General features: G+C 45.7%; 2 protein-coding genes across 3 annotated transcripts; one reads left to right on the top strand and one right to left on the bottom strand.

The window, feature by feature from the left end:
- Positions 1-1,079: 1,079 nt before the first annotated feature.
- On the bottom strand, positions 1,080-8,609 carry DNASE1L1 (deoxyribonuclease 1 like 1). Of its 2 annotated transcripts, none has more exons than XM_075259157.1 (9): positions 8,502-8,609; positions 5,924-6,076; positions 5,457-5,545; positions 5,121-5,201; positions 4,719-4,831; positions 4,384-4,496; positions 3,387-3,544; positions 2,753-2,843; positions 1,080-2,285 (listed from the first exon to the last, which is right to left on the bottom strand). In XM_075259157.1, exons 2-9 carry the CDS (start codon positions 6,059-6,061, stop codon positions 2,145-2,147), a joined length of 924 nt encoding a protein of 307 aa, XP_075115258.1. In that variant the 5' UTR covers positions 6,062-6,076; positions 8,502-8,609; the 3' UTR covers positions 1,080-2,144. The 2 variants fall into 2 exon arrangements, with proteins under 2 accessions (XP_075115258.1, XP_075115259.1); XM_075259158.1 differs by lacking the exon at positions 8,502-8,609 and adding an exon at positions 7,357-7,386.
- LOC142184358 (mitochondrial carnitine/acylcarnitine carrier protein-like) lies at positions 6,512-24,530 on the top strand. Its single transcript, XM_075259169.1, has 9 exons — positions 6,512-6,658; positions 8,514-8,606; positions 12,336-12,463; positions 13,169-13,259; positions 13,453-13,570; positions 21,369-21,441; positions 21,595-21,704; positions 22,591-22,712; positions 24,029-24,530. Exons 1-9 carry the CDS (start codon positions 6,548-6,550, stop codon positions 24,089-24,091), a joined length of 909 nt encoding a protein of 302 aa, XP_075115270.1. The 5' UTR covers positions 6,512-6,547; the 3' UTR covers positions 24,092-24,530.
- The last annotated feature ends 1,270 nt before the right edge of the window (positions 24,531-25,800 follow it).

The following is a 25,800-nucleotide window of genomic DNA, read 5'->3' as shown; positions in this document are numbered from 1 at the left end:
TATTTTTATATTTATTTGAAATTATATAAAACTTTTTCATATCTTATATATTTTTTATATTATTTTATATTATATATTTTTATTATTTGTGTATTATAGATTACATTTTATACATGGTTAATATTTTTTGTATTTTCCATATGTTCCTATCACATTTTTATATATCTTAATATTTTTTAATTTTAGATATCTTAATAATTTAATTTTTATATTACTTTTTATATTATTTTATATCACTTTTTTATATAATATATTTTTATAATTTGTGTTTACCGTAATTTGTTTTAGATATATATATATATATATATTATATATATTATATTTTAGAGATTTTTAGAATTTGAAATATTTTTAAATTATTAGTTTGCTGCTCTTATTTTATATAGTCTCAAATATCACCAGCAGCCATATCACTGTATAGTTAGGCCTATGTGTCATACAGGAGCCTGGGAAAGCTGTGTGACAATCCCAATAGAAGCTGGAATGGAATCACTCAGCTTTCCCAGATTTAGATATAACAATTGAGCTGACCTGATTCAGCTCACCTAAAATGTCTATTGTAGTAAATACTTGGAACTTTGTATTGCGCTGTTTCTCTGCTGTTCCCCCTGGAAATACACGACAACTAACAACTGACAACTGGTATTTATGTCGTTGCACACTACGTGTACGTCCACATCCTTTTGGCAAGAGAAATGTTGGTTATCAATTTACTCATATATTTCCAAGAGGAACAGCAGAGGAGTGGCATAATACAAAGTAACAAAAACCATGCTCCAGTAGGCTTTAGTATTTACTAACATGTCAGAAGAGGTGATGCCACCTAATGGAGGAGCCTAGGAATTTATACAAAATGGTGTCTACTATTTGGGGGGGGGGGGGCATCAAGAGGTAAAAAGAATATAATGTCAAATTTAGGGTCAAATTTTGGTTCCCCGCGACTGAAGCCAAACAACTATGGGGCCATAACCTTGAATCTGGACGAACAACAATATAAAATAGTGAGACACAACATATATAGTAGAAAATATTTATTGCTGCACATTGTCACTGTATACATCGCCACAGTACATGCCTGATGTCATGGGTGTACATATATGTGACATAGGAGTCTGCCCTGATCTGAAAAGTTTGTATTCTGATGCCCCGATCACACGTTAGAATAGTGAACACAAAAAGGTACAAAAATTGGTATAAATACAATGATCAATCTGCCTATTGTGGGTCACTTTATAGAACATTGCATTCTATGTTCCTGCCAGCAGAGGGCATTAGATCACATTGGCACATCGCCCTCTAGTGGCACAGTAATGTCACGTAGCAGAAGTCATTCTCAGGATTGTTTAGGTGGGACAAAAGTAATGATATAGGATTTTCCAGGATATTGATTCCCTGTCCTTAAAATAGGTCATTAATATCATATATGCAGTGGCCTGACACCAAGGCCCCCACAGATCAGCTGAGAGAAGGGGCTACTGTGTTGTGGCCTCTTTACTGCTTATCAAGAACAGCGCCATAAATTGTATAGTGGCTGTGCTGGGTATTGGGGACTGAACTGCATCATGACCAATGGGCATGATGTCACCAGCCTAGGAATTAGGAAATAGCTCACCCAAGCTCCTCAGTGGGTGTCCCAGGTGGAAAACTTTGCCAATCTAATATTGATGGTCTGTCTCAAGGAGAAACTATAGTCCCAGAATTCCCCTTTAAGGTAACTATCCCTGAGAGGTAATGCCTGACAGAAGAGGCGTCAGGGAGGTAGAGATGGCAGAGCTTAAAAATATCATCTGTATGACAAATATACACCCCAGGGAAAGAGTCAGGGGTGACTAATACCAACTATCACCAGTAAGCAAGATGGGGCGCAACAGGAGGTAGACATGTAAGTAAAAGTCAGGCACAAGACAAGAGTCACAAGGGGAGACAGCCAGGCAGTCCAGATATACAGTCTGACATAGGACTATGAGAATCCTATAGGAAGCTACCCTGTAAGTCAATGCCCGATCCATTATGTACATCTGTATACATATACGCTCCTTTCACAGTGATCGTCATGGCCCATGATGGTGTCTGGGGCCAGCCCAGTACACAGGCTGCTACAAGGGGGGTCCATTATAGGGACCCAAGCAAGTGATGCGAGGCTGTCACTGCTGGCCTAAGGCGAGAACCTTAAACCACAGGAGGCTGAGAGCAATGAGAGACAAGGATGGAAGAAGAGTCCGACTGCAACCAAGAACCAGGTCAAGATCCAGCTCCACAGGGTAATGGTCACTGACTTTCAGGGCCTAGAAGTATAGAGGAAAGAAAGGGTTAACGAGGAGAAAAACCATTGTCATCAATATACGATAGATAGATAGATAGATAGATAGATAGATAGATAGATAGATCGATAGGAGATAGATAGATAGATAGATAGATAGATATGAGATAGATAGATAGATAGATAGATAGATAGATAGATAGATAGATAGATAGATAGGAGATAGATCGATAGGAGATAGATCGATAGGAGATAGATAGATAGATAGATAGATAGATAGATAGATAGATAGATATGAGATAGATAGATAGATAGATAGATAGATAGATAGATAGGAGATAGATCGATAGGAGATAGATAGATAGATAGATAGATAGATAGATAGATAGATAGATATGAAATAGATAGATAGATAGATAGATAGATAGATAGATAGATAGATAGAGAGATAGAGGCTCATGACAAGACACTGCCCCCTCCGCCCCCTCCTACCTCTTCCTCGCTCATTTGTAGCTCCTTTGTGAAGTTGTAAATTCCAGCTGACTTCACCAAACCTGTCAATTCCTGCCCATAAACCAGAATCCTAAAAGAGACACAGTCATTTAAGAATGGTTCCTTAAAGGGCTCACCATTGTATCCCTTTTTGTTAAAGGGGTCACCTGAAGATCAGCCAATCATTAGGTGCTGTACTGCTGGGATCTGCTATGGTTAGGAAAACATTACAGGAAGTAATCATTTCCCCTGCAACACCTTCCCCGGGAAAATAAAGCATTACATTACAGCATTAAAGGGATTTTCCAGAACTTTTTAACTGATGATCTATCCTTAGGATATGTCATCAATATCTGTTTATCAATAGCTGTTCATGTCACATTCATCATTCACATGATACAGCCACATCTCAGTCCTATTCAAGTGAATGGGGCTGAACTGCAATACCAAGCACAATCACTGTATAATGTACTGTATAGCGCTGTGCTTGGTACACATTAGCCATCCCTCGACCACATACTGATGACTTATCCTAAGGCCCAATCATTAGTATATAAACCTCAGAATAATCCCTTTATGAGCACTATTCGCTTCTAAATAATATGATATTGTAGAGTGTATATGAGCCCCTGACCTGTCGTATGGGCAGCTCGTGCTCTCTTTCACTGTGGTGTCGGTGCTGTCATTGATCAGCCATTGGACATCTGAGTCCTTGTAGAGCCGGAGAGACTTCATCTTCTTCTTGGACAGGTATTTGCAGCCGGCGTTAAAGTCGCCCATTAAAATAACGTTCTGTGGAGAATCGATAGAAAGATAAACAGTGGAGAGAGACAACATGGCTGACGTAGGGGATGTTACTCTCTGACCTCATACATTACAAGGACACTCCGTGAGGTCAGCACTGTTTGCACTTTTGAACCCATGTCGTTTCCTAAGCAGTGGACCCAGGAATGGTAGGGGTATCCTATATGGATGACATATACCAGGGGTATCCTGGTCATAGGATATGGCATGGTGGTGTGAAGGGTGGGAGCACAGCTCTGGGGGAACACACTGCATTATGCAGGAGAAGCACAGAATCGGAGACCATGTTTATCCTGTAACCACCATAGACTATGGACAATTTGGGCACAGTGCCCCCTTTTGGCAAGCATGGGATTCATGGCTGGGTGCTGATAGGGTGAAAGAGGGAGCCCCCACCTTCTATCAACCTCTTAGATATTAGGGTGACTAAGACTGCCGATCCCTACGCCAGTCTTAATAAAGTCCCTGAGTGACGTGTACCTGAATTATGAAGAGACCCCAGCCCATGGTCAGTGGGGAGTGATGCAAAGAACAAGGAATGGGGCACATCTTTAGCAAAGAAAAGGGCCATGCGTTAAAGGTGCATCACAATTACACCCATCTATTCCGGAAAATTGGCACAGATGGGTTAATAAATTCCCTCCTTTGTGACGTAGCATCTAATGGGTTAAGCAGCTGAGATCAGAGATCAGTCTTCAATGCAGACCCCTAAAGGGTTAAAGTACGGACAACCCCTAACAGGGCATAGTAACGTCCCCCCTTTACTAGTCAGTGTAGATAGCCACTAAAATAATCGTAGCAGGCGCACCCTAGTGGCAGTAACATACCTTACATCTCCAGCGTCTCTTGACATCCGTGTACACGTCATATAAAGCCTCCAGTTCAATCCCGGCTTTCTCTGGTTCTGTGTGCTGCGGGATTATAACCAGATCCTGCAGAGCTACAGAGATATTAACCATTAACTTTCCAGCCCTAAAACTATGGTAGCAATGAGCAACCACCTAGAGGTAGTCATGTGTATTACATCGCTGTCAGGGATCTACCACCAATCCAATTAATATATACTAATATGAGCCTATAGTTTGACGGTGAGGACGCTGACCACACAACATAGTCACATGACCTCACATTTTGTCAGCCCTGCTCACTTCTGACCACTGACCTGCCGACTCCAGAGCAAAGCGAATGACGTACGGTTCCCGAGCAAACACATCAGGCGCCGCTGGATCATTATCTTCATACTTGTACTGATCTTTCACGCTGATCTTAAAAGACCTACAAGGGGTTAAGAATGTCACAGAGATATCAGGAGGACATCGGAAGTTGACTCAAGCCAAATCCACTAAAACCTAAATTTAGATGTGACTGCTGAAACCGCCTCCACCCAATTCCAGGGGTCCCGGATCTGTGTCGTCCATTTCCAGGGTCTCCCCTATTTTATGGTAATATATATGACAAGTACAGCAGGATCAGACTACGTAGAGTTTGTTTGTTGTCTGTTACCATGGAGACGCGCCGTGCCTGGCACCTGTATGTATGGTGACAATGTGACGGCAGCACTCACTTGTATATGAAGACATATTGTTCTGTGTAGGACTTTCGGCCGAGGGACGGACTGCTCACTGCCAAGAAGGTGGCCTCTGGTCTGTGAGGAAAAAGACGAGGTTAACACCATTACTAGACAACTACAAAAACATAGCTTTCCTCCTGCAACAGCGCCACATCTGTCCATGAGCAGTGGATGGTACTGCAGCTCAGCTTCATTCAATGGAACTGAATTGCAATACCACATACAACCTATGGACAGGGGTGGTGCTGTTTGTGGAAAAATGCAGCTATGGTTTTTTGTTTTTTTTTTGTTTTTTTTTTAACTCTATACAACCCATATACTCTTGCTCACCTGTTGAGGGCTGCCATGAGTTTGGACACCACGTTTCCTTTAGGATCGTGGACTTCCTGGAGCAGAGAGATGTCACATCGCTGTACGATCTGTACATATATAACAGAGGAATCAAGAGCAATGTCGTCAAACATCTCTAAGGGTAAGTTCACACAGGAGATGGAACTGCCGTGGTACCCACCATGCCAAATCCACTGCAGAAAGTTTTCCTACTCTTATTCACTTCAATGGGAGGCTCAGACAGACCCACTGAAGATCAAGCAGGAGCCTTCTGATTTTTTTGGGTAGAGGAAAATGAAGCATTTACCTTCCCCGGAAATGAATGGTAGGCGGCAAATTCCGCCATGTGAACTTACCCTAACACGAGTCGTCTCCACCCCCTTTCTACTACATCTGCCAAATCTTGTCTGTGCATATATCTCAAATCCGAGACTGTGTCAGTCTTCGGATTGTGTTTCCCTCCTTACCTTGACCACAATGTTAAAGATATCCTCACTGGCCACCTTTTTCTCCCCCAGGTGCTGAGCATTAAAGGCGCAGATCCTGAAGGGCCGTACGCAGGGCGATAAGATGAGGAGGACGAGGAGGTGGAAAAAGCTGTACATGATTCTCTAGCGCCCCTATAAGACACAGATTAGAACTGAGAACTGCTGCTGTTCTGTCCCTGTCTGTGGGTCAGGTTTTCTTTCCATGACTTGAACGTTTCAGGACAGGGTGTTACAGACAGTGGGTTACACAGTAACACGTATTACGCTACTTCATTCATAGACTTTAACCTACCTGGCAAGAGCTCTGCATGACAGTGCTAGCAAATAACAGGGCACCGCTGACCCCGCTGCAGGCGACACCTCTCCTACTATATACCCCATCATCTCTCTATCCTCTGCTTCCTTATACTCCCTGTATTCACTGACGTTCCTCCATTCACACAAGTGGACTCCTGTGCACACATATTGCACACTATCAGCATCTTACACGGTTGGTGTGGTGTCTCCAGGGTGCACGCTTATCTTCAATCCCACCTCGTGTCATCTCCCACACCCAGGGGCAGACACCTCTCATAGACACAGGAGCCTGCTGGAGTCACATACATGTCCTCAGAGAATGGAGGTCACCTGCTGGCTTATGTCAAGTACTTTGTGTCCGGAGGTATGGGCGGCGTGTGCCTCACCCTGGCCGGACAACCCATGGACACTGTCAAGGTAAGTGATGAGTTTAAGCTGGGCTTGCCTATAACCAATATGGTTGCCTGAAGGGGGGGAAGGGGGGGTCATCCTGCTGTGGTAATGTGAGGTCCTACTTAGTCATCAATATGGGGATGGGGGCAATGGGGCAAATTTGCAGGTCATGACTCTGGTAAACGCTCTATTCTTCTCTGAGTGAGAGGAATGACATGCATCCTCGACCTGCCGCACCATTCATATGGGGATATGGGACCCCTTTTCTTCACACGGTGTTGGTACCACTGGTTAGACCATCACCAAACAGGCATTTAACACCTATTCTGTGGCTGTAAACTTGGCCCAATCCCTTTAAGACAGCCATTTTTACAAACTATAGAACTACTGGTTAGTCAGAGTCACCCAATGTACAATCCTTGCTCTCTTTGTTGCTCGTCCTGTTCAAGGATTAGAAAAAAATGTTTGCTTTATTTCAAAATCAGCGCCACACCTGCCCACAGTTTGTGTGTGGTATTGCAGCTTAACCCTATTTATAGCATTGAAGTTGAGCTGTAGTACTAGACACAACCTATGGATAGGTGTGGCGCTGTTTTTGAATTGTGGACAATCTCATAAAATTTTATACGGAATTCATTGTAAAGCTCTAAACCATAGTAGGTGCAAAGACCCCAAGGATCTATGTCCACTTACCCTGACCTTATGAGAGAGACAGTACTTACCACTTTACTGCTTTTGCTGAAGTATTCTCATCAGATATACGGAGCACAGACGGGTTTATGTATTATCTGCACTCTCAGATCTGGGAGTGTCTTCAGACTAATGACAAAATGTATTATCAGTCACTAGCATGTGGCTGCCCACTGGTGACCATGGTGCACAAGGCTTAAAGCAGTATACACATCTTATAAAGTGGTGACATATTGCTAGGACATATGGTGGGGGTCCGACCTGTGAGACCCCCACAAAACCAGACAGTAAAGGGGATTCACTGCCGATTCAGTACTAAGGCCCTGTTATAGTCTACCCCGCTCTGCACTGGCCTGGCCTTTTCTGAACTGGACTGCACATCCTAAGCAAATGGGTGGTCAGGAGATCACTGCGGCTGTCAGTGAATAGGAATATCCCTGTGTACATCCAGGTTCAGACCTAATACTTTACACGGCTGAGGGTTTGCTACAATTGTATACATTCTGGATAATCCTCTGGTTCACATCTGTGTTCGGTATTCTATTCGGGGATTCCGCTTAGGGACGGAATACCATGCGCATTGACAAACGGTGAGCTTATGGAAGTACACGGACCCCATAGACTATAATGGGGTCCGTGTGTTTTCGGTGTGGTGTCTGCACGAGTCATGTGGAGAGGAAAGTAGTTCATGAAGTTCTTTTCTCTCTGCATGTGTCGTGCGGACACCGCGCGGAAAAAACACGGACCCCATTATAGTCTATGGGGTCCGTGTACTTTCATAAAGTCATCACTTGTCAATGCGTTTGGTATTCCGTCCCCAAGCGGACTCCCCGAACAGAATACCAAATGCAGATGTAAATCAGGCCTAGCAGTCAGCAGCTAAGCTGATACATTGTGACAAACTACAAGCTCTATGTTACTATTGATGGCAGCCATACTCATAAACTTAACATTATGTCAGGAAGTTACCATATTTGCATTTACAGAACTATGCAAAAGTTTTAGGCAGGTGAACAAAAATGCTTCAAAATAAGAATGCGTTCAGACATAGAAGGGTTAATAGTTCATTCTTGTGAATGAGGAAAAGAGAAACTTAACTTTTGCACAATACTGCATATCAGATGTGATGTGATATCACCAGTGTGTGGGGCAGGCTATACGTGTAATACCGTAATACCTGTGTCTCCAGGTGAATCTACAAATCCAGGCCCGACCTGTAGAAGGACAGAGGCTCCAGTATAACAACACGGTGGACTGCTTCCGAAAGATTGTCTCCCAACAGGTGACTATGAGCGACTCCAGCTGACCACAAGGTTACCTAGGAAGAGCGAGCACAGCATGTCTATACTAACACTACTATACACACTGCGACTGCTTTCTGCTTTCTTTATGTGTCTTTGCAGGCACTGATGTTTTTGTGCAGCAAATCGTCAAAGGGTTTTTCCAGCCCCAAACGGATTTTTCATAGTGATGACCTATCCATAGGGTAGGTTATCAGTATGTGATCTGCTGGGGTCTGACACCAGGACCCCGCACAGATCAGCTGATGCAGCAACCACCTGGAGGCTGCTAGAATGGATGATCTGTGTGGGGTCCCATGTAATAATCATGGTGAAGCAACTCTCAACAGGGAAACCCAAGGGATGGTACAGGTACAGGTACACCACCCACAGGGTCATATTAATAACAATTTAAAGGGATTTTCCAGGCTTAAATGATTGATGACATCACAACAACCATCTAGCATTGTTAAAAGTCCATCCTTTAACTAGTAAGCCATTACAATTCATGTACACAAACAGAAACCTATAGCGTGTATGCATTGTGGCCTTCAGGTCTGAACTGTGTAAACCAGCGATCCCCAGGGGTGCCCTGCATGGATTCTATAGGTTTGTGCTAGTCTGTTTGTGTACATGGATTGTAATGGCTTACTAATAAAATGATGGACTTTTAACAATGCTGGACTGGCAGCTGTGTTCACACTATGCATCAAAGGCCGGATCACGTGCATACTGTCAGGTGAGCTGACCTCTGCTTTACTTCTAATAGGACAGGTCACCAATCCACACCAGGGACTCCAGAAGATGTCTGAAGCTTCTACCTTACAGACCATGTGGCATCACATTCATTGGTCACCTAGGTTAGCAATTGATAAGCCTAGAAAACTTCTTTAAGAGGGGGCAACACGGTGGCTCAGTGGTTAGCACTGCAGCCTTGCAGCGCTGGAGCCCTGGATTCAAATCCTGCCAGAGACAACATCTGCAAGGAGTTTGTATGTTCTCCCGGTGTTTGCGTAGATTTCCTCCCATACTACAAAGACATACTGATAGGGAAAAAATGTACATATGGGGCTCACAATCTACATTAAAAAAAAACAAAAAAAAAACCTTCTTTAAGAGGAATATTCTGATACTTGATGTGCATTAACATATGTATGTGAAGTATCGAAGCATAAACCTACCCCTCAAAGAGATTAAATAGGGGTCTGACTTCTGTGACCCTCGCTGATACGGAGATGGCACAGAAACTGCAGCATGACCCCATTCAAGTAGATGGGCCAAGAGGAGTCCCAGCGCACGATTTTCCTTAACTAGGAAGGTTATTTTGGTGCTGACTTACAGGCTGTAATTTTACACATGACTATAATGTATGGAAACTCTGAGCCTGACTATTGACTACGACAACCCAGAAGAGAGGGGCAATTGTCCTGTCCTAAATCCACACACCCAAGGAGGAGCAGGTGGCACCAAGTGGCACCAAGTGACACCCCAGAGCAGCTGTGCTGCCCACGTACTGTACATGCACATGCACGGTGTAGACACTGATCCTGTCCATGTCTCTTGCCATAGATATGTGACCACATAATGGACAGCAGACGATAACTGCTGTATACCTTATATCTACTGCAAGAGGAAATCCAGCAAAAAGTATATTCTGACAAGTCACAGGAAGATGTCATAAGATTCGTGAAGTCCCTGACCACAGAGCAGCACTGATCTCCTGAGTCACTCTATAGGGCCCCCTGAATCCTTCAGTTGTCCCTCTTATCCTGGGCAGAGGTGTCATCTGACTGCACCCTATACATGTGCGTGCACTTATCTGAGACAGGGGGGTAACACAGAAGACCCTGCAATACATGCAGAGAAGAATGACCCTGCAGGCATCACACAGAGTGCTGTATACAGCGATGTACTAGAATACACAGCCGCACACATCAGTACTAAGGAGATATGAATAAGACTGTGTCGCTCACTTCCTGCACCTTACCTCAGTATCCCCGACCCGGCTCTGCTCCTTCTGCAGCTATATGTGACTCACCAAGGAGTGAAATAGGAACGCGCACCCCCTCATCCTAGGCTGGAGTCAGATACTCAGCTGTGACTCTGGGCGGGATCTGGTGAAGGAGAAAGAAGGACGGATGTCAGTTCCCTTTCAAAACAAAACACTCAGTGTATGGATATAACAATGTAATCCATAATCCCATGTACAGGCCTCATGCGGGGAGACAGGCGGACCACATATAGGGCAGAGATCCCATTCTGTAGATCCTGATTTCTTTCTGGGGCCAGGAAAGATTGGAGACAATCAATATAGCTAGCACCAATATTGCTAACACGCAGCTTTCCCAGGAATCCAAACCTGCTGATATACATGTCTGGCGTCCACATGGCCACATCAGTATCCGATATATTGCATCACTGGAAACCACATTATGTTCACACTGTGGAATTGGGAGAGTCTTCCTTGGCTTTCCGCTGCAGGTTTGCTCACAGATTACCCTCAGACACAATGGGGTTACTCAAAGTTAGTCTCGGACATGTAAATCTGCGGGAATCTGTGGGGAGATAAAGTGGGACACTTCAATGTCCTAAAAAAAAGCACTGATCACTCGTTCAATTTGGAGGCGAATTTGAGACAGAATGTGGCTCAAATATCAGTGGTAATTTCCTCTGTGTGAACAGCCCCTTAGGGTATGTTCACACATGTGGGATTTAATCCAGCAATCTTCAGCAGCTGTGAAACTACAACTCCCAGCATGCTCCATTCACCTCCATTGGAATTTCAAGAGTAGCAGAGCAAGCATGCATGCTGGGAGTTGTAGTCTCACAACAGCTGGAGTACCAGAGGTTACTGATACCTGTACTAAGGACTCGCCTGACACAAATCTGGGGCTGATACTCATGGACAGTCTGAACTGCTGCAGATTCACATTTGCTGCATTGTCATCTGTACAGTAAATTCATCAAGTGTGGACATGGCTTTAGAGAGGTTCTCTGGGATTGGGGTCCTGGTATTTGGCGTCCAGCTAAACTTCTCAATCTTGGCATGGCTGAGTTCAATGACACCAAGGCATCAGCAGGATGTATGGAGAACCTCTTCTCTTATGGCCCTTTCCTTAAGGCTAAGTTCACACGGAGTTTTTTGGTCAGGGTTTTGGCAGAAATCCGCCTCCAAACCCTGAACCAAAAAACGCCTCACCATTCAAAGTATACAAAACGCTTCTGAGTCTTTTCCGCTAGCGGCAAAAAAGAAGCGAGATGTTCATTCTTTTTTGAAACCCGAGCGTTTTCCAGCTCGCGGCTTTAATGCAAGTCAATGTGAGCTGGTTTTTCCTGGTTTTTGAGAAACCTGAAGCGGAACCTGAAGCGTTTTTGGCAAAAATCTGATCAGGAAACGCTAGGTGTTTTTTTTAAATATACTTCATGACCACACCCCAAGAGGAAACGGATCAGGAAACTCCTTGAAAAACGCCTCAAAAAACGCTTCAGGAAACGCTTCAAATGGCAAAAAACACCTCAGGAAACACTCACGCGTTTTCCGGTCCGGTTTTGACAATACCAAAACCCTGACCAAAAAACTCTGTGTGAACTTACCCTAATACTACGCACTAATACAGTACCTGCCCACAGGTGTGACTAGACCTTGAATAGTAGGCAAGTTTGCCCCATGCCTAGCCTATGTATGACGAAGTCATGTCCAATCCTCATGAATTGAGTTTCTTCTTCTTCAGGGATTATGGGGTCTCTATAAAGGGATGGGAGCCCCTCTGGCTGGAGTCACCCCGATAATGGCAATGACGTTTTTCGGCTTCAGTCTGGGGAAGAAGCTCCAACAAAATGAACCACGTGACAAACTGCGGTGAGATAATAGATATTTCTATCTGACCACACATTAACCCATTATACAACAGGATCTGAAAACAAAACATGACCCTGCCCCTAGTCAACGAAACCTGAAAATTACCAGTAGCCCAAAGACTCAGAGTCGCCCTCTCATATTCAATTATTAAAAATTCCTTTCACCTATTTTACTTAAAACAATGTCTGGGTAAGTTGGGTAACAACCACTATGGCTGCCAGGGTTATCACCCAACTTTCTTAGACTCCTGAGCTTTGAGCAAGTTATACAGTGATATGGTACATTACCAGATCTTATATTGTACTATAAATAGGCAACCCTGCCATTCAGAAGCCTGAGAAAGCTATGGCAGAACCAATATGGTTGCCATTACAGTCGTCACATGGGTTGCCACCAGACTTTCCTAGACTCCTGAATCCTAAGCAACAAGTTTATGCAATGCTATAGGAGTCACTAATGTGCCATAGATAGGACCCCATGTCCATCAGAAGACTAAAAAAGCTGGGTGACAACATATATACAGCCCTAACACAAGCTGCCACCCAACTTTCCTAAACTACAAAACCCTAAACAGTCCACAGCGATATGAGAGTTGCCACTCAGAAGACTGGGAAAGCTAGGTGACATCCTATACAGCCATACAGGATATATATCTGCTATGTGTAACTTTTTCACTTTATGTTTTTTCCATTGTGACCGATCCAGACCGCACCAGATGTTCTCGGCAGGAATGTTGGCCGGACTGTTTGCCGCCATAATTGTAGTACCCGCTGAAAGGATCAAGTGCTTGCTGCAGGTAATATACAATCTCTTGCCCTGATCAGACGTGTGCGAGCTGCAGCTCCTCGGCTGCTGGGAAACTACAACTCCCAGCATGCCCCGACAGTCTGCTGGGAATTGTAGTTTCGCAACAGCTGAGAAGTTACAGGTCAGTTGTGTGATAGAACATACCTTACATCGGTCACATCTCCCATTGTTCTCCTTTTAAGGCTCAGGCAAATAGTCCAAGGAAGAGATTTTTGGGGCCCATGGATTGTGCTGGACAGCTTTTTCGAGAACAGGGTATCCAGAGCTTGTACAGGGGTACAGTCCTTACCCTTCTGAGAGGTAACTACCACAGCTTCATATCTGAGTAACAGATCTGCCTCTTAAAGGGCTTGTCTAGATACCAACCTTAGAACTTGCCTATTTAGCATCATGAGACAATACAAAATACTGAACCTCAATGGTCCTGGCAATGACAATGGGGCTGAATCTCTTCACCCAAGAGGGAAACCAGAAGCAGGCGCAGTGCTGCAGCCAATCCATTCCCAAAGGTTGAACCCCCACTTATTATACAGCGATGGTATGTCCTGGTGATATGCCATCACTTTATCAGATGGGAATGCCCCTTTAACTGAATACTAGGACTGATACCACAATCCAAGCAACCCCTTTAAGCCGCTTTGTGCACTTACTGGTTAGGCACCAAGCCACCTGCCATGAATAGACGGCTTTATATTCTCTCATATACCTGTCTCTACTTGTTATAAAGAGAAGAGCATGGCTTCTTCTAGCTGGCAGAGTGGGTGGTTGTCTGTTTTCCAATTTTGGGGGAGGGAGGAGGGGGTAAATAGCATAAAGTAAGCCACACCATGAATAAGAAATGTCATTTATTTTAAATATGATTTTTATTGAAAAGAAGAAAACTTTTACAAAATAATAAAAAAGCAATTACAAACATAAGAAGAATCGGCATGAGTCCAAGCAGTAGAATAGGAATTATAAGCTGGAACTTCGGGCTGCAACCTAAATACATGGATGACACCAACATGACCAAACATACAAAGACCAAAGGACCAGATATACAGACGCTACGGAGACACCAATTCGACGAGAAGACAGGAAAGGAATGAAAAGGGGAACACAACCAAAAGGGAACAGGAAAGAAACAAGAAAAAGAGAAATAGGGGAGACAGAATAGGAACAGAAAAGAACAAGAAAACCAAACAGTAACATAAACAACATAACCACATACCTGAATACAATACCAAAGAAACATAAAATACATCCGAAAAATAAAATTAAATAAAATAAAATAAAGCCACCTGGGATAACAACATAGTGGGTAAATAGTGATCAAGGGGTCCCCATGGGGGCGGCCTGAGGCCGAGGAGAAAGAACACCCTTATTAGACTCCACATAGGAAATCCAGAGAGACCACTGGGATCGAAACTTGGCGTAAGTATGGTTTTTGTTGGACAACAGGCGTTCCAAGGTACATGCCAAGTTCACATGGTGAAATAGCTCAGCTAAGGTCAAACAAAGAGCGGACTTCCACTGGCGAGCTATCATGGCCCGAGCTGCGAGCACGATCTGACCCAGGATGACCTGCATCTCCGAGGGAAAACTACCAACGTCTAAGAAACAAAGGGCAAGACCAGGAGAAGGACTGATATCAAAACCAGCTATGGCGGACATGAAATGAAATACCGCTATCCAGAAAGTTCGAACCGGTGGGCAGTCCCACCACAAATGCAAGAATGAACCCACTTGACCGCATCCCCTCCAGCAGAGTCTGGAACAAGAAGGATCAATATGCGCCATTTGGGTCGGAGTCCTATACCACCTCAGCATAATTTTCAAAGCCGTTTCCCAATGTGCTGCCCCTTTAGATACACGTTTAACAAACCCAGCTGCCGTATACCAGTCCGACAGAGGGATGGTTCTGGCAAGATCCGCTTCCCAACGGAGCAGGTGAAAAGGCTTGACCCGCTCCGGGGGGGACAGAGAAAAAGCCATAAAACACAGACAACCCACCTCTAACAGGCGAGGACCTATTCCACAGTTTTAAGGCTAGCCTGGGAAAGGTCAATCTAGAGGGCTCGTAGGATTGAAAAAAGTGACGCAACTGTAAATATTTAAAGAAGTCTGTTCTAGGGAGCCGGAACTCTTCCTGTAACATGGAGAACGACTTAAACCCGTCATCAGAGTACAGATGGGCCACTTTATAGAGGCCCCTAGAGACCCATCCACGGAGTCGCAGCTGGGGGAGAAAAGAGGTTAAATATAATATGGGTAGCTTCGACAAAGGGACCAGGTCTTCCCTGGAGGTATATGACAAAAAATAACGCCAAGCAGACACTGAGGCCCTAATACTCAGTAAGGGAGGGGAAGTGATCGGCGGACTCGAATCCTTAGGGTGTAAAATACTCATAAGCGGGGCATCCAGAAGGCTTTCCTCAATTTCGGCCCAGCGCCATTTAGAAGTCTCATCCCACCCGACCTTAAGTTGATCTAGGATAGACGCCATATAATATTTTTTAACATCTGGGACACCCGCACCCCCATGGGACCAAGGGCGTGTCATCACCTTAAGTCGGACCCTGGATCTCTTACCCTCCCAAATATAGGTGGAAAGGATAGACTGAAGCTTAGTAAAATATGAGTCAGGGAGGGGGATAGCGACTGTACGAAATATATACAAGATTAGAGGTAACACCATCATTTTGACAATAGCAATTCTGCTAGCCCAAGACAACATCGGCTGTGAGAAAGAGGCAAGAAGGGAAGTAACTTTGGTCAGAAGGGGAGTGTAATTGGCAGAGAACAGGTCAGAGCTAGAGGCCGTCAGGGAGATGCCAAGATAAGCTATACGGGAGTCATTCCATTGGTAGGGGAATTGAGAACTGAGATCCCGTCTCAACGAGGGGGAGATGATAACAGGCAATATCTGTGATTTGGAGGAATTTACCTTATAATAAGAAACTTTACCAAATTCCTTGAGAACCTCCGTAGCAGCACTCAAGGAGGGACCAGGGGAAGTCAGGGCCAGTATAACATCATCAGCATATAGGACGATTTTATGCTGTTGGCGACCCACAGTAATACCCTCAATATTTTCCGCCGACCGAATGGACTCCGCCAGGGGTTCCATCACCAGCGCAAAGATAATAGGGGAAAGAGGACAACCCTGGCGGGTACCATTCGAGATCCGAAAGGGTTCAGACAAGAAGCCCGTTGAGAGCACACGAGCCGACGGGTGGGAGTACAGAGCTAGAATAGCAGATTTAAAGACTGGCCCCATACCAAACTTATCCAAGAGGCTGTCCAAGTAATCCCAGTGGACCCTATCAAAAGCCTTCTCAGCATCCAAAGCTAGAAGCAAAGAAGGCGTACCATCTTTTTCGGCTTTTTGAATAAGGTCTATGAACCTCCGTGTGCCATCTGGAGCCTGCCTACCGAATACAAAACCTACCTGGTCAGGACTAACTAACTGGGGCAGAAGGAGGAGCAACCGCTCAGCAAGGATTTTAGCATACAATTTGATATCTGTATTCAGAAGGGAAATAGGTCTAAAATTAGCCGGGGCAGTGGGAGATTTGCCGGGTTTAGGGATGGTCACTATAGTGGCCGACAACATTTCTTCCGGAAAAGATTGTTCCTCCGCCGCCTTCCTGAACACAGCTAAAAGATGAGGAGATAGAATATCTGCGTATTTCTTGTAATAAATCCCTGAGAAGCCGTCAGGGCCAGGAGACTTTAGTGGCTTCAATGAGGCTATAGCTTCCGTAACCTCAAGCAAGGTGATAGGCGAGGCCAGGGAGACAGATTGTGCAGGGGAAAGGCGGGGCAGGGCCACAGAGTCTAGGAATCTATCTATGTCCTCCTTAGACGGCTGGTATGTCTGGGGATCATCCCTAAGGTTGTACAGAGACTTATAATATAAGCGAAACTGTTCTGCAATGAGGCGGGGGTCAATTACTTTAGCACCCGAATCATCCACGAGGTGAGCAATACGGGTTTTGGGGCGTGACTGTTTGATCTTTCTGGCTAAAAAGGCACTAGCCCTACTGTTATGTACATAGGCCTGACATTGAAAACGTTTAAAAGCTAAGTCCTGTTGGCAAGCCAGAAGGCCCTGCAATCGGAGTTGACATTGCCTAATCTCCGCAGAGACAATGGGGGTAGGATTAAGCTTATTAATTGCGGAGAGGGAGGATAGGGAGCGAAGTGCAGCATCTATGTCTTTAGATCGTTCCTTTTTGGCCCTCGCGCACGCCTGAATAAGCATCCCTCGCATATATGCCTTATGGGCATTCCAGAGCACATGAGGGTCTGACACGGAGGGGGAATTGAGGGAAAAATATTCCCTCAGGGCTTCACGAAGGTGCTCACCATAGGAGGGATGATCTAAGATATACTCATTCAGGCGCCATTGGGTAGGCATAGCAGTGGAGAATTTCTCATGTAAGGAGAGAGACACCGGAGCATGATCAGTCCAAGTGATCAGCCCAATATCAGTAGATTCCGCCTGCATCAGCCCAATTTTATCAGTAAGGAAAAAATCAATACGGGAATAGGAAGAGGACGAAGAAGAGAAATAACTATAATCTCGTTCCCCGCCATGTTGACAACGCCAGACGTCATAAAGGCCCTGGTCAATCAAAGAAGAGGATAATATAGGGGAACGTCTCTTGGGGTTGGAAGAGTCCAGAGAGTTATCTACTAAGCAGTTAAAATCCCCACCAATAATCAACATACCAGTAGCAAAAGTTCGGATCTTGGAGAGCACAGATTTCCAATATTGCGCCTGGGAACGATTCGGGAGATAGACAGTCACCAAAGTGTATTTAACATTATTAATATGGCAATCAAGCCCCAAAAACCTACCCCCGGGATCAACCAAAGTGGAGTCAAGGGAAAAAGCTACAGAGTCCCGCACAGCAATAAGAACACCCTTACGCTTAGCATTGCAAGAAGCTTGATATATATGAGGAAAAGAAGGGTTAGAGAACTTAGGGCTTTTATCAGCACAGAAATGAGTCTCCTGGAGAAAAAGCACGTCACAGCGAAGGCGACGGGCCTCCCTCCAGACAGAGCTTCGCTTACAGGGACTATTCAGACCCCTAACATTAAGTGAAGATATACGGAGTACCATAGTAACAAACTAAAGAAAATTGGCGGAAGACCCAGGTGGCTACACACAAAATAACAAGGATGCAGAAAGTATGTATGAACAGGCATAATAACCATATGACATTCCAGGTATGAGATAAGAACAAAGAATGCAAACAAAATGGCATAGTGTCAAAAAACACCGAATAACCAAAAGTAAACAGCTGGGGGGGGGGAGGGGGAACAGGTCAGTAACACTCAGTGAGAGTGAGTATTAGGAAGGCACACAGGTCACCTAAATCAAACAATATAAACAAATCAATGTTGGGCAAGGCGAGTCAGTCCGCCGAAGCGGAGAAAGAGTTCACTTACGACCGCCCACCACAGTCCATTCTTTAGTAAGATGGGAGGGCCGCACTGAGGATTCAGGAGCAGATGAATGAGAGTCAGCAGGGGCAAGCTTCCATTTACGGAGGAGGGACATGCCCGCCTCCACATCAGGGACCGAATGGAAAACCCCATTGCGGGGAATCAGCAGTTTGGTAGGAAAGCCCCAACGATACCGCACGCCCCGTTCTCTGAGGATCTTGGTGATGGGAGCCAGCTCACGTCTGGCCTGCATAGTAGCTGCGGATAAATCGGGGAACAAGGAAATGGATGCAAACGGAGCTGGTAATGTACCACATTTCCTGGCTTCCGCAAGAATCGAATCCTTAACTTGGTAGAAATGGACCCTCGTTAGAACATCTCTTGGGACATCTACAGGAGCAGAGTTCGCTTTTGGAATACAATGAGTTCGATCCAGAGTGAGCTCCAGATCAGTAAGCTGTGGTAGAATTTTCTTAAAGAGACGTTGAACAAAGGCCACCAAGTCCTCCGATGCCACATCCTCAGGGACACCACGAATCTTAATGTTATTGCGCCTAGACCGGTCCTCAGCGTCAGCAGCCTTAATTTTGAGCCATCTGACCTCCGCCTCAAGGGTGTTATGGGCGTCAACCAATTCATTGTGAGCAGATGAAAATTCTTCCATCTTATTTTCAAGATGGTCAGTCCGCTCTCCCAAAGCATCGATATCCTGTCGCAATTTGCCCACCGCAGAGGAGACAGTCTTGTTAATCCCCGCCTGCAGGAGAACGAGCATCCCTTTCAAAGTATCACACGTAACAGGGTCTGAGGAAGCCGGGAAGTCAGAGATATCTGAGTGAGCAAAATCAGAGAGAACACCAGAGGCCGGTAGGACCTCAGCGACTCGTTTACACACCGGCTCTTTACCAGAAGGAGAACTCTGAGGGGACACAGCAAAACTTCTCTTACCACCATCGGCCAGTACGGGGGGACGCTCAGCTGCAGGGGAACCCTCCACAGGCAAAGAGTCCATCAATTCAGACCGTGGAGGCGACTTCGCTGGGGAGCGGGAGCCTGACGGCGAGGAAGGCAAAGAGTGCGAAACGGTGCTTGAGAAAAAGTCAGAAAGCTTCCTGGGGGTTTTGGAAGAGGATGGTTTCTTTCAAGGCATAATAGCAACAGCAGGAAAGGTCAGATACGCAACTGAGGATATCAGGATAGAAGAGCAAAGTGATGTGACCGGTACAAAATTTGCAGAGCAGCGCCGCAGATCACACAGCAGCAAGATCCGGAAAGAACGTGGGGGTTGAGCAGCAGGAAGCCCAACAATCAGCTGAGAGCCGCCAGAGGTGACACTGTTGGTGGTTTAATCAAGCATGTTTAAAGAAGTGGCATGCAGAGGAGACTCACAGGCAAATGCAGTTCCATGGGAGCCCAGTGTGAGGAGCCCCCCCCTGATGTTGGAGTAGGGGCTCAGCACTCACAAAGGGCTCAACCAAAAAGGCAGGGTATAAGCCAGGTGATACACAAAGTCCAGCCTAGGGGAGAGGAGAGGAGCCCCCCCTGATGGTGGTGTAGGGGCTCAGCACTCTCCTGGACTCCCCAAGCAGTAGCAGCAAACAGTCACTTACTTATAATTTCAGGGCCAGAGAAAGCAATGGCAGGCAGTGGTGCAAGGAGCAGGGGGAGAGCACAGTATGTCCTCAACACAGGTGTACAGGCAGCAGGAAGTCCACAGCAGGTGGGAGCAGGCAGTGCAGCAATTAAAGCAGTCCAGGGTAGGAGAAACACCGCAGGGTCCACATAAAATGGCCGCCGTCTCACATCCGGCTATAGGCCGCAGGCTACACGTCGGCTTCCACTAGCGCAGGAGGACCGGAGAAGCACAGCTAACCAGTGCCCCACAGCTGGACGGGCTCCGCTCACCACCAGGGAGGAACCGGAGGAAGGAGGACGGGACCCGACCGCCGCACAGCACGAGGATGAAAAAGGCCCGGACACCAAGATGGCGGCGCGCTTCGGAGCGGTGAGTAGGCCGCAGGCCGCAAGGAGTCCGCCGGAGTTCTCAGGGAGGGAAAATGGTCCAGCAAAACAGTCTCCAGGGGTCTGGGGAAGACCACAAAGTGCCACTGACCCAAGGCAGGTAAGGTAGGTAGGGATGCCGAGGAGATTCGGACAGGATCACTGGGAGCTCCAGCAAACACGTCCGCACTCCTAGCCGGCTAGCCACGCCCCCCGAATAAGAAATGTCATTGCTGCATTAGCTATGGTGGTAACATCAAGTGCACAGCTACCACACTACCAGGCATAACAGCTGAGGGGCCACCTCCTCCCTGACCTAATGAGGTATATGAGGATATGATTGTTAATGGTCCCATGGTTTTCCCTCCACCAACCACAAGCAGGCGTAATTTCAATTGCTCATGGCCGACATAACGCAGTAGCGGAGCTTCATTATCAGGTCCGACATCGCCTAGCCAGAGAATGACCTGACCTGATCTACTCCTTACATTGACAATTGATTTTTAAGAGACACCATGTAATGCTTTATTTCTGGCGCTGCAGGAGAAGTGACCTCTTGCTGAGGGATCACCCTGTGATCATGTTAGTTTTGGAAGGCTCTGTCCTCTTTAATAAATGGAATTGCAATATCCCTCTAATGCTTGACTTTAACCCTTAGATATTCCAGCAACTGGCATGTATTTTATGAGCTATGAATGGATGAAGGAGAAGATGACACCACATGGGGGAAGGTAAGCGATGAGATTATCAATACCGTATAGGATGGTATGGTCATATATTTGATCATATACGTGGTATACATGGGAAATAGTCATTGTGGGGTCCTATAGTGAGAACAGTATGGATGCTTCTGTGCTATACCTCATCATTCTCTTCCTCCACAGCGTCCGTGACCTCAGTGCTGCCCGGATTCTGCTCGCTGGAGGGGTGGCGGGCATGTGCAACTGGGTAGTAGCTATTCCTATGGATGTGCTTAAGTCTCGGTTCCAGACAGGTGAATAGACTCAGTCCATGTTGTTCTTTGATGAACCCCTCCCCAATATGTCCGCCATTATGACCACCACTTTGATATTTTAATCATTGTTTAATGGGGTTTTTCAGGAGTTACAGATTGATGACCGATCCTTAAGATAGGTTATCAATATCTCATTGGAGGGGTTCTGATATCAGGGACCCCCATATCTCAGTTGCTCGGAGGGGCAGCTGTGTTCTGGCCAACGGCGGATTCTGCTTCACAAGCCAGTGACATGTGGTCAGCTTGGAGTTCAGGCCCCTTCAAGTAAAAGGGGCTGAGCTGCAATACCAAGCACAACCACTATACAATGTATGGTGCTGTGTCTGACAAGCTGATCGGTGGCGGCCTGAGTGGTGGACAACCACAGCCCGATATTGATGAACAATCCTAAGGGTAGGTCATCAATATGTAACTCATGGAAAACCCTTTTAAATAAAATTCTGAAAATGTCTTATATACTTTGTTCAGTCTCTCTCCATTTCGAAGAACTCTACTTGCTGGGACCATTCCCCTGTAAATCCAGAGGCCTTCACCTCCTGTATAATTTTATCCAGTCTAGACAATCCTCTGTGAGCTGAACATATCTCCAGCATAAATCTCTGTCACGTCCTGATGGTTCGCTACAATGTATCAGCGCAAGAACAATGTATACATCTGCCATCTAGGCTGCTTTGTGAACTGCTTAAACTTGATACAACTGTAACAAACCCTCAGCTGCAACATATATGAGGTCTACACAGGCCACAGACTTTTACATTCACAGATAGCAAGCAGAGATCTTGAAAAGGATGAAGAATTGAAAAAAAAGCAGCATCTTGTGTCCGTCCATGTGCACTAACCCTCTGATCTTACCGTCTTATTCCAGCTCCTAATAACCAGTATAGAGGTGTCCAGGATGTATTCAGGGAAATCCTACGAGATGAGGGACCCCGGGGTCTGTATAAGGGCTTCACAGCGGCCATGTTACGAGCCTTTCCTGCCAACGCAGTAAGTGCAGAATCTGAAAGACACAAAGGGCTTAGTACGGTAGTAGTATAATAATATAGAACAATTCCTGTAACTCCTGTATTCCAAGTATTGTACTAGTAAACCAGGAGGCTCAGGAGTAACACAACTAAAATATTAAGAAAAAATGCAATGCTATAGTCTATGGCAGTGATGGCGAACCTATGGCACGCGTGCCAGAGAGGGCACGCAGAGCCCTCCATGCTGGCACGCGTGCGGTCGCCCGGATCGCTCACCAACAGGGAATCCGGTACAGGATTCCCCGTTGATGAGCGATCACTGCCTTCAGTTGTATGTGCAAATGCACATACAGCTGAAAGCTGTCAGGGTAGGCCGCGGATCGCGCGACCGCGGCCTACACTGGCTGCAGAGTTTGACCTCTGCCCCGACGCGGGCGCGATGACGTCATCAGCGCCGCCAGTGACAAGAAGGTGGATGCCGGCGGCTCTTCAGGGGTGAGTATGAGAGTGGCTCACTGTGTATATGATGTTGGGGGGAGCGCTTATAATACTTGGTGGGGTGTATGATACTGGGGGGGAGTGTATAATACTGGGGGGAGTGTATAATACTGGGGGGAGTGTATAATACTGGGGGGAGTGTATAATACTGAGGGGGCTTATAATACTGGGGGGAGTGTATAATACTGGGGTGGCTTATAATACTGGGGGGTGTACTAAAAAGCATATAATACTGGGGGGGGGGCTATTTATAAGCACACAATACTGTGTGTGGATGCCACTGTGGAGCATATAATCCTGTGGGGGGGGGGACACCTACTGCGGAGCATATAACACTGGGGGGCTACTGTGGTACTGTGGAGAATATAATATTGTGTGGTGGGCCCACTGCAGAGCATATAATACTGTCTGGGGTCCCCTCACTATTTATATCACACAGTATTTGTTTTATAGCAGACGTGATATTAGTACAGGATGTAAGAATATTACACGGTAATTATAAAACAGATCCTGTGCGATGTAAATAGTGAAAATTAATTGTTCAAAGTACCAAATGCCGAGACCTTTACATTTCAGTACAACGTTGTTTGTATTATTGAAAGCTCTGTAAAGCCCCACATGACTGTAATTTTTGGTCAGTAACTGTCCGCAATTGTGGATCCGCATAGTATTAAGTCTATATTGTCGTGTTGGCACTCCGCGAAAATTTTGTGGGTTTTGGGTTGCAGTTTGGGCACTCGGTCTCTAAAAGGTTCGCCATCACTGGTCTATGGGGTAGCAGTACACGGCGACATACTGCTGGTCCTTGCCCAATTTTTTCTGAATTCTCTTTTCTTTCAGGCCTGTTTCCTTGGATTTGAGGCTTCTATGAAGTTTCTACACTGGCTGATCCCAGATGTGTGACACTCTGGTACTGTCCACGACTGTATGGCACCCCAACACATGTGCAGTGACCCCCCAAAAAAATAACACGAAAGCTAAGAACATGTAGCATCCCAAAGACTAGAGCTTGAAGACACGAAGTAAGCCAAGACCAAGGATCTATAAATGTGCAACACCCCCAAAAACTAACAGCAGCAGAGCTCTATGGAAGAGCACCCTGGAAACCCAAGACTAAAGCTTTATGAATGTGCTGCACCCCAAGAATTCCAGACACCAGAGGTGGAAGAATATGCAGGACCCCAAGAAAACCCATGACAAAAGCTAAAATGTACAGAACCCCTAAAAGCCTTAGACCAAAGCTGTATGAATGTGCAACCCCCCAAGAAGCCCAAGATAAGAGCTCTATGAATGGGCAGCACCAAGAGGAACCTAAGACTAAAGCTCTACAATATACTGCACCCAGAGAAACCTCAACAATGTAGTACAGGACCCCAAGAGATCCAAGAGCTCTATATGGTTGTGCAACACCCTCAAGATACCTCAAGACCCGATAATGTGCGGTTCACAATTATAAAGGACTTTTTTTTTTTTGTAATAAAATCCTTTAGCAGTTTCGCTGTGCTCTATACAATACATACAAGTCCAGTGTGGAGTGGTGCTCTATGGGGCTGTCCATGCGCCCCTGGGGCCCCTTCATTGTCACAGACCACCTGCTGGGCAGGAAACTGCATCTAGTTCTATACAAGGCCATGACGCTGTTGTAGTAGTAGGATTTGGTCCATCCTCAAACCTCACCTTATTGTCTAAAGGGAATATTCAGGCTGGGAAGACAATGAAATGAACCCAAGTCTCCATTTATCTTATAGTAGCAGCCCTTATAACTTTCAATCAATGGGAAAGATGCCTTTAGGGTAGGGGTACTCAGCTGGGGGAGCACGGTCCCCAGATGTCCAGTCCTTTGCCTCTTGCTGCTGCACAATGAGTGGCCAGGAAAAAGACCGATCCCTTCCGATCCCTGCTGCAGCTACTGTAATACATCAATGTGAAAGGGACAGCGGTCCAGATGTCAGTCTTTCTCTGACCGCCGTCAGTGTCATTATACAGGAGGGAATATCCTAAGGGCCTGTTACACTATGGGGACACTGTACTGTGAGGGGGCACTATGGGGGGATTTATTGTGTTTGGAGGCATTACACTGCGTGGGGACGCAAATGTATCATCATACTATGTGGGAGCCTGAAAAGGGTATAATACTTTATGGGGTGGCACAAACATGGCTTCATACTATATGGGGGCACTAAGGCGCATTATATTGTGTGGGGGAACCAATGGCGTATCATAGTATATGGAGGCAATATACTGTACTGCGTGGTGACATTAAGTGTACACTTAGTGTATAGGTGTACACTAATACAGTGTGGGGGCACAATAGGACTGGGTGGGTCAAAAAGGGGCATCGCAGGACTGGGCGAAGTTGGAGGCATGTTTAAGACATGTAAATACTGGACACAAACAGCAATTGTTCAGCCCGGACTTTCACCTGATGGCGGACCCTAGTCAGTGGATCTTTACTAAATGTAGTTGAGTCTCCCTGCTATAGGGTGTTGCTTTCAATCAGAATTGCCATAAGATATGATGCATACATTAAATACAATAGTGCCTGATGCAGATATCCTGCCTTATACAAAAATGTGTGCAATCAGGAAACCGTGTACAAACAGGAAAGCGTG

Source organism: Leptodactylus fuscus, chromosome 11, assembly GCF_031893055.1.
Source record: "Leptodactylus fuscus isolate aLepFus1 chromosome 11, aLepFus1.hap2, whole genome shotgun sequence".
Lineage (NCBI taxonomy): Eukaryota > Metazoa > Chordata > Amphibia > Anura > Leptodactylidae > Leptodactylus > Leptodactylus fuscus.
This window is presented reverse-complemented; position numbering and strand designations above follow the sequence as displayed.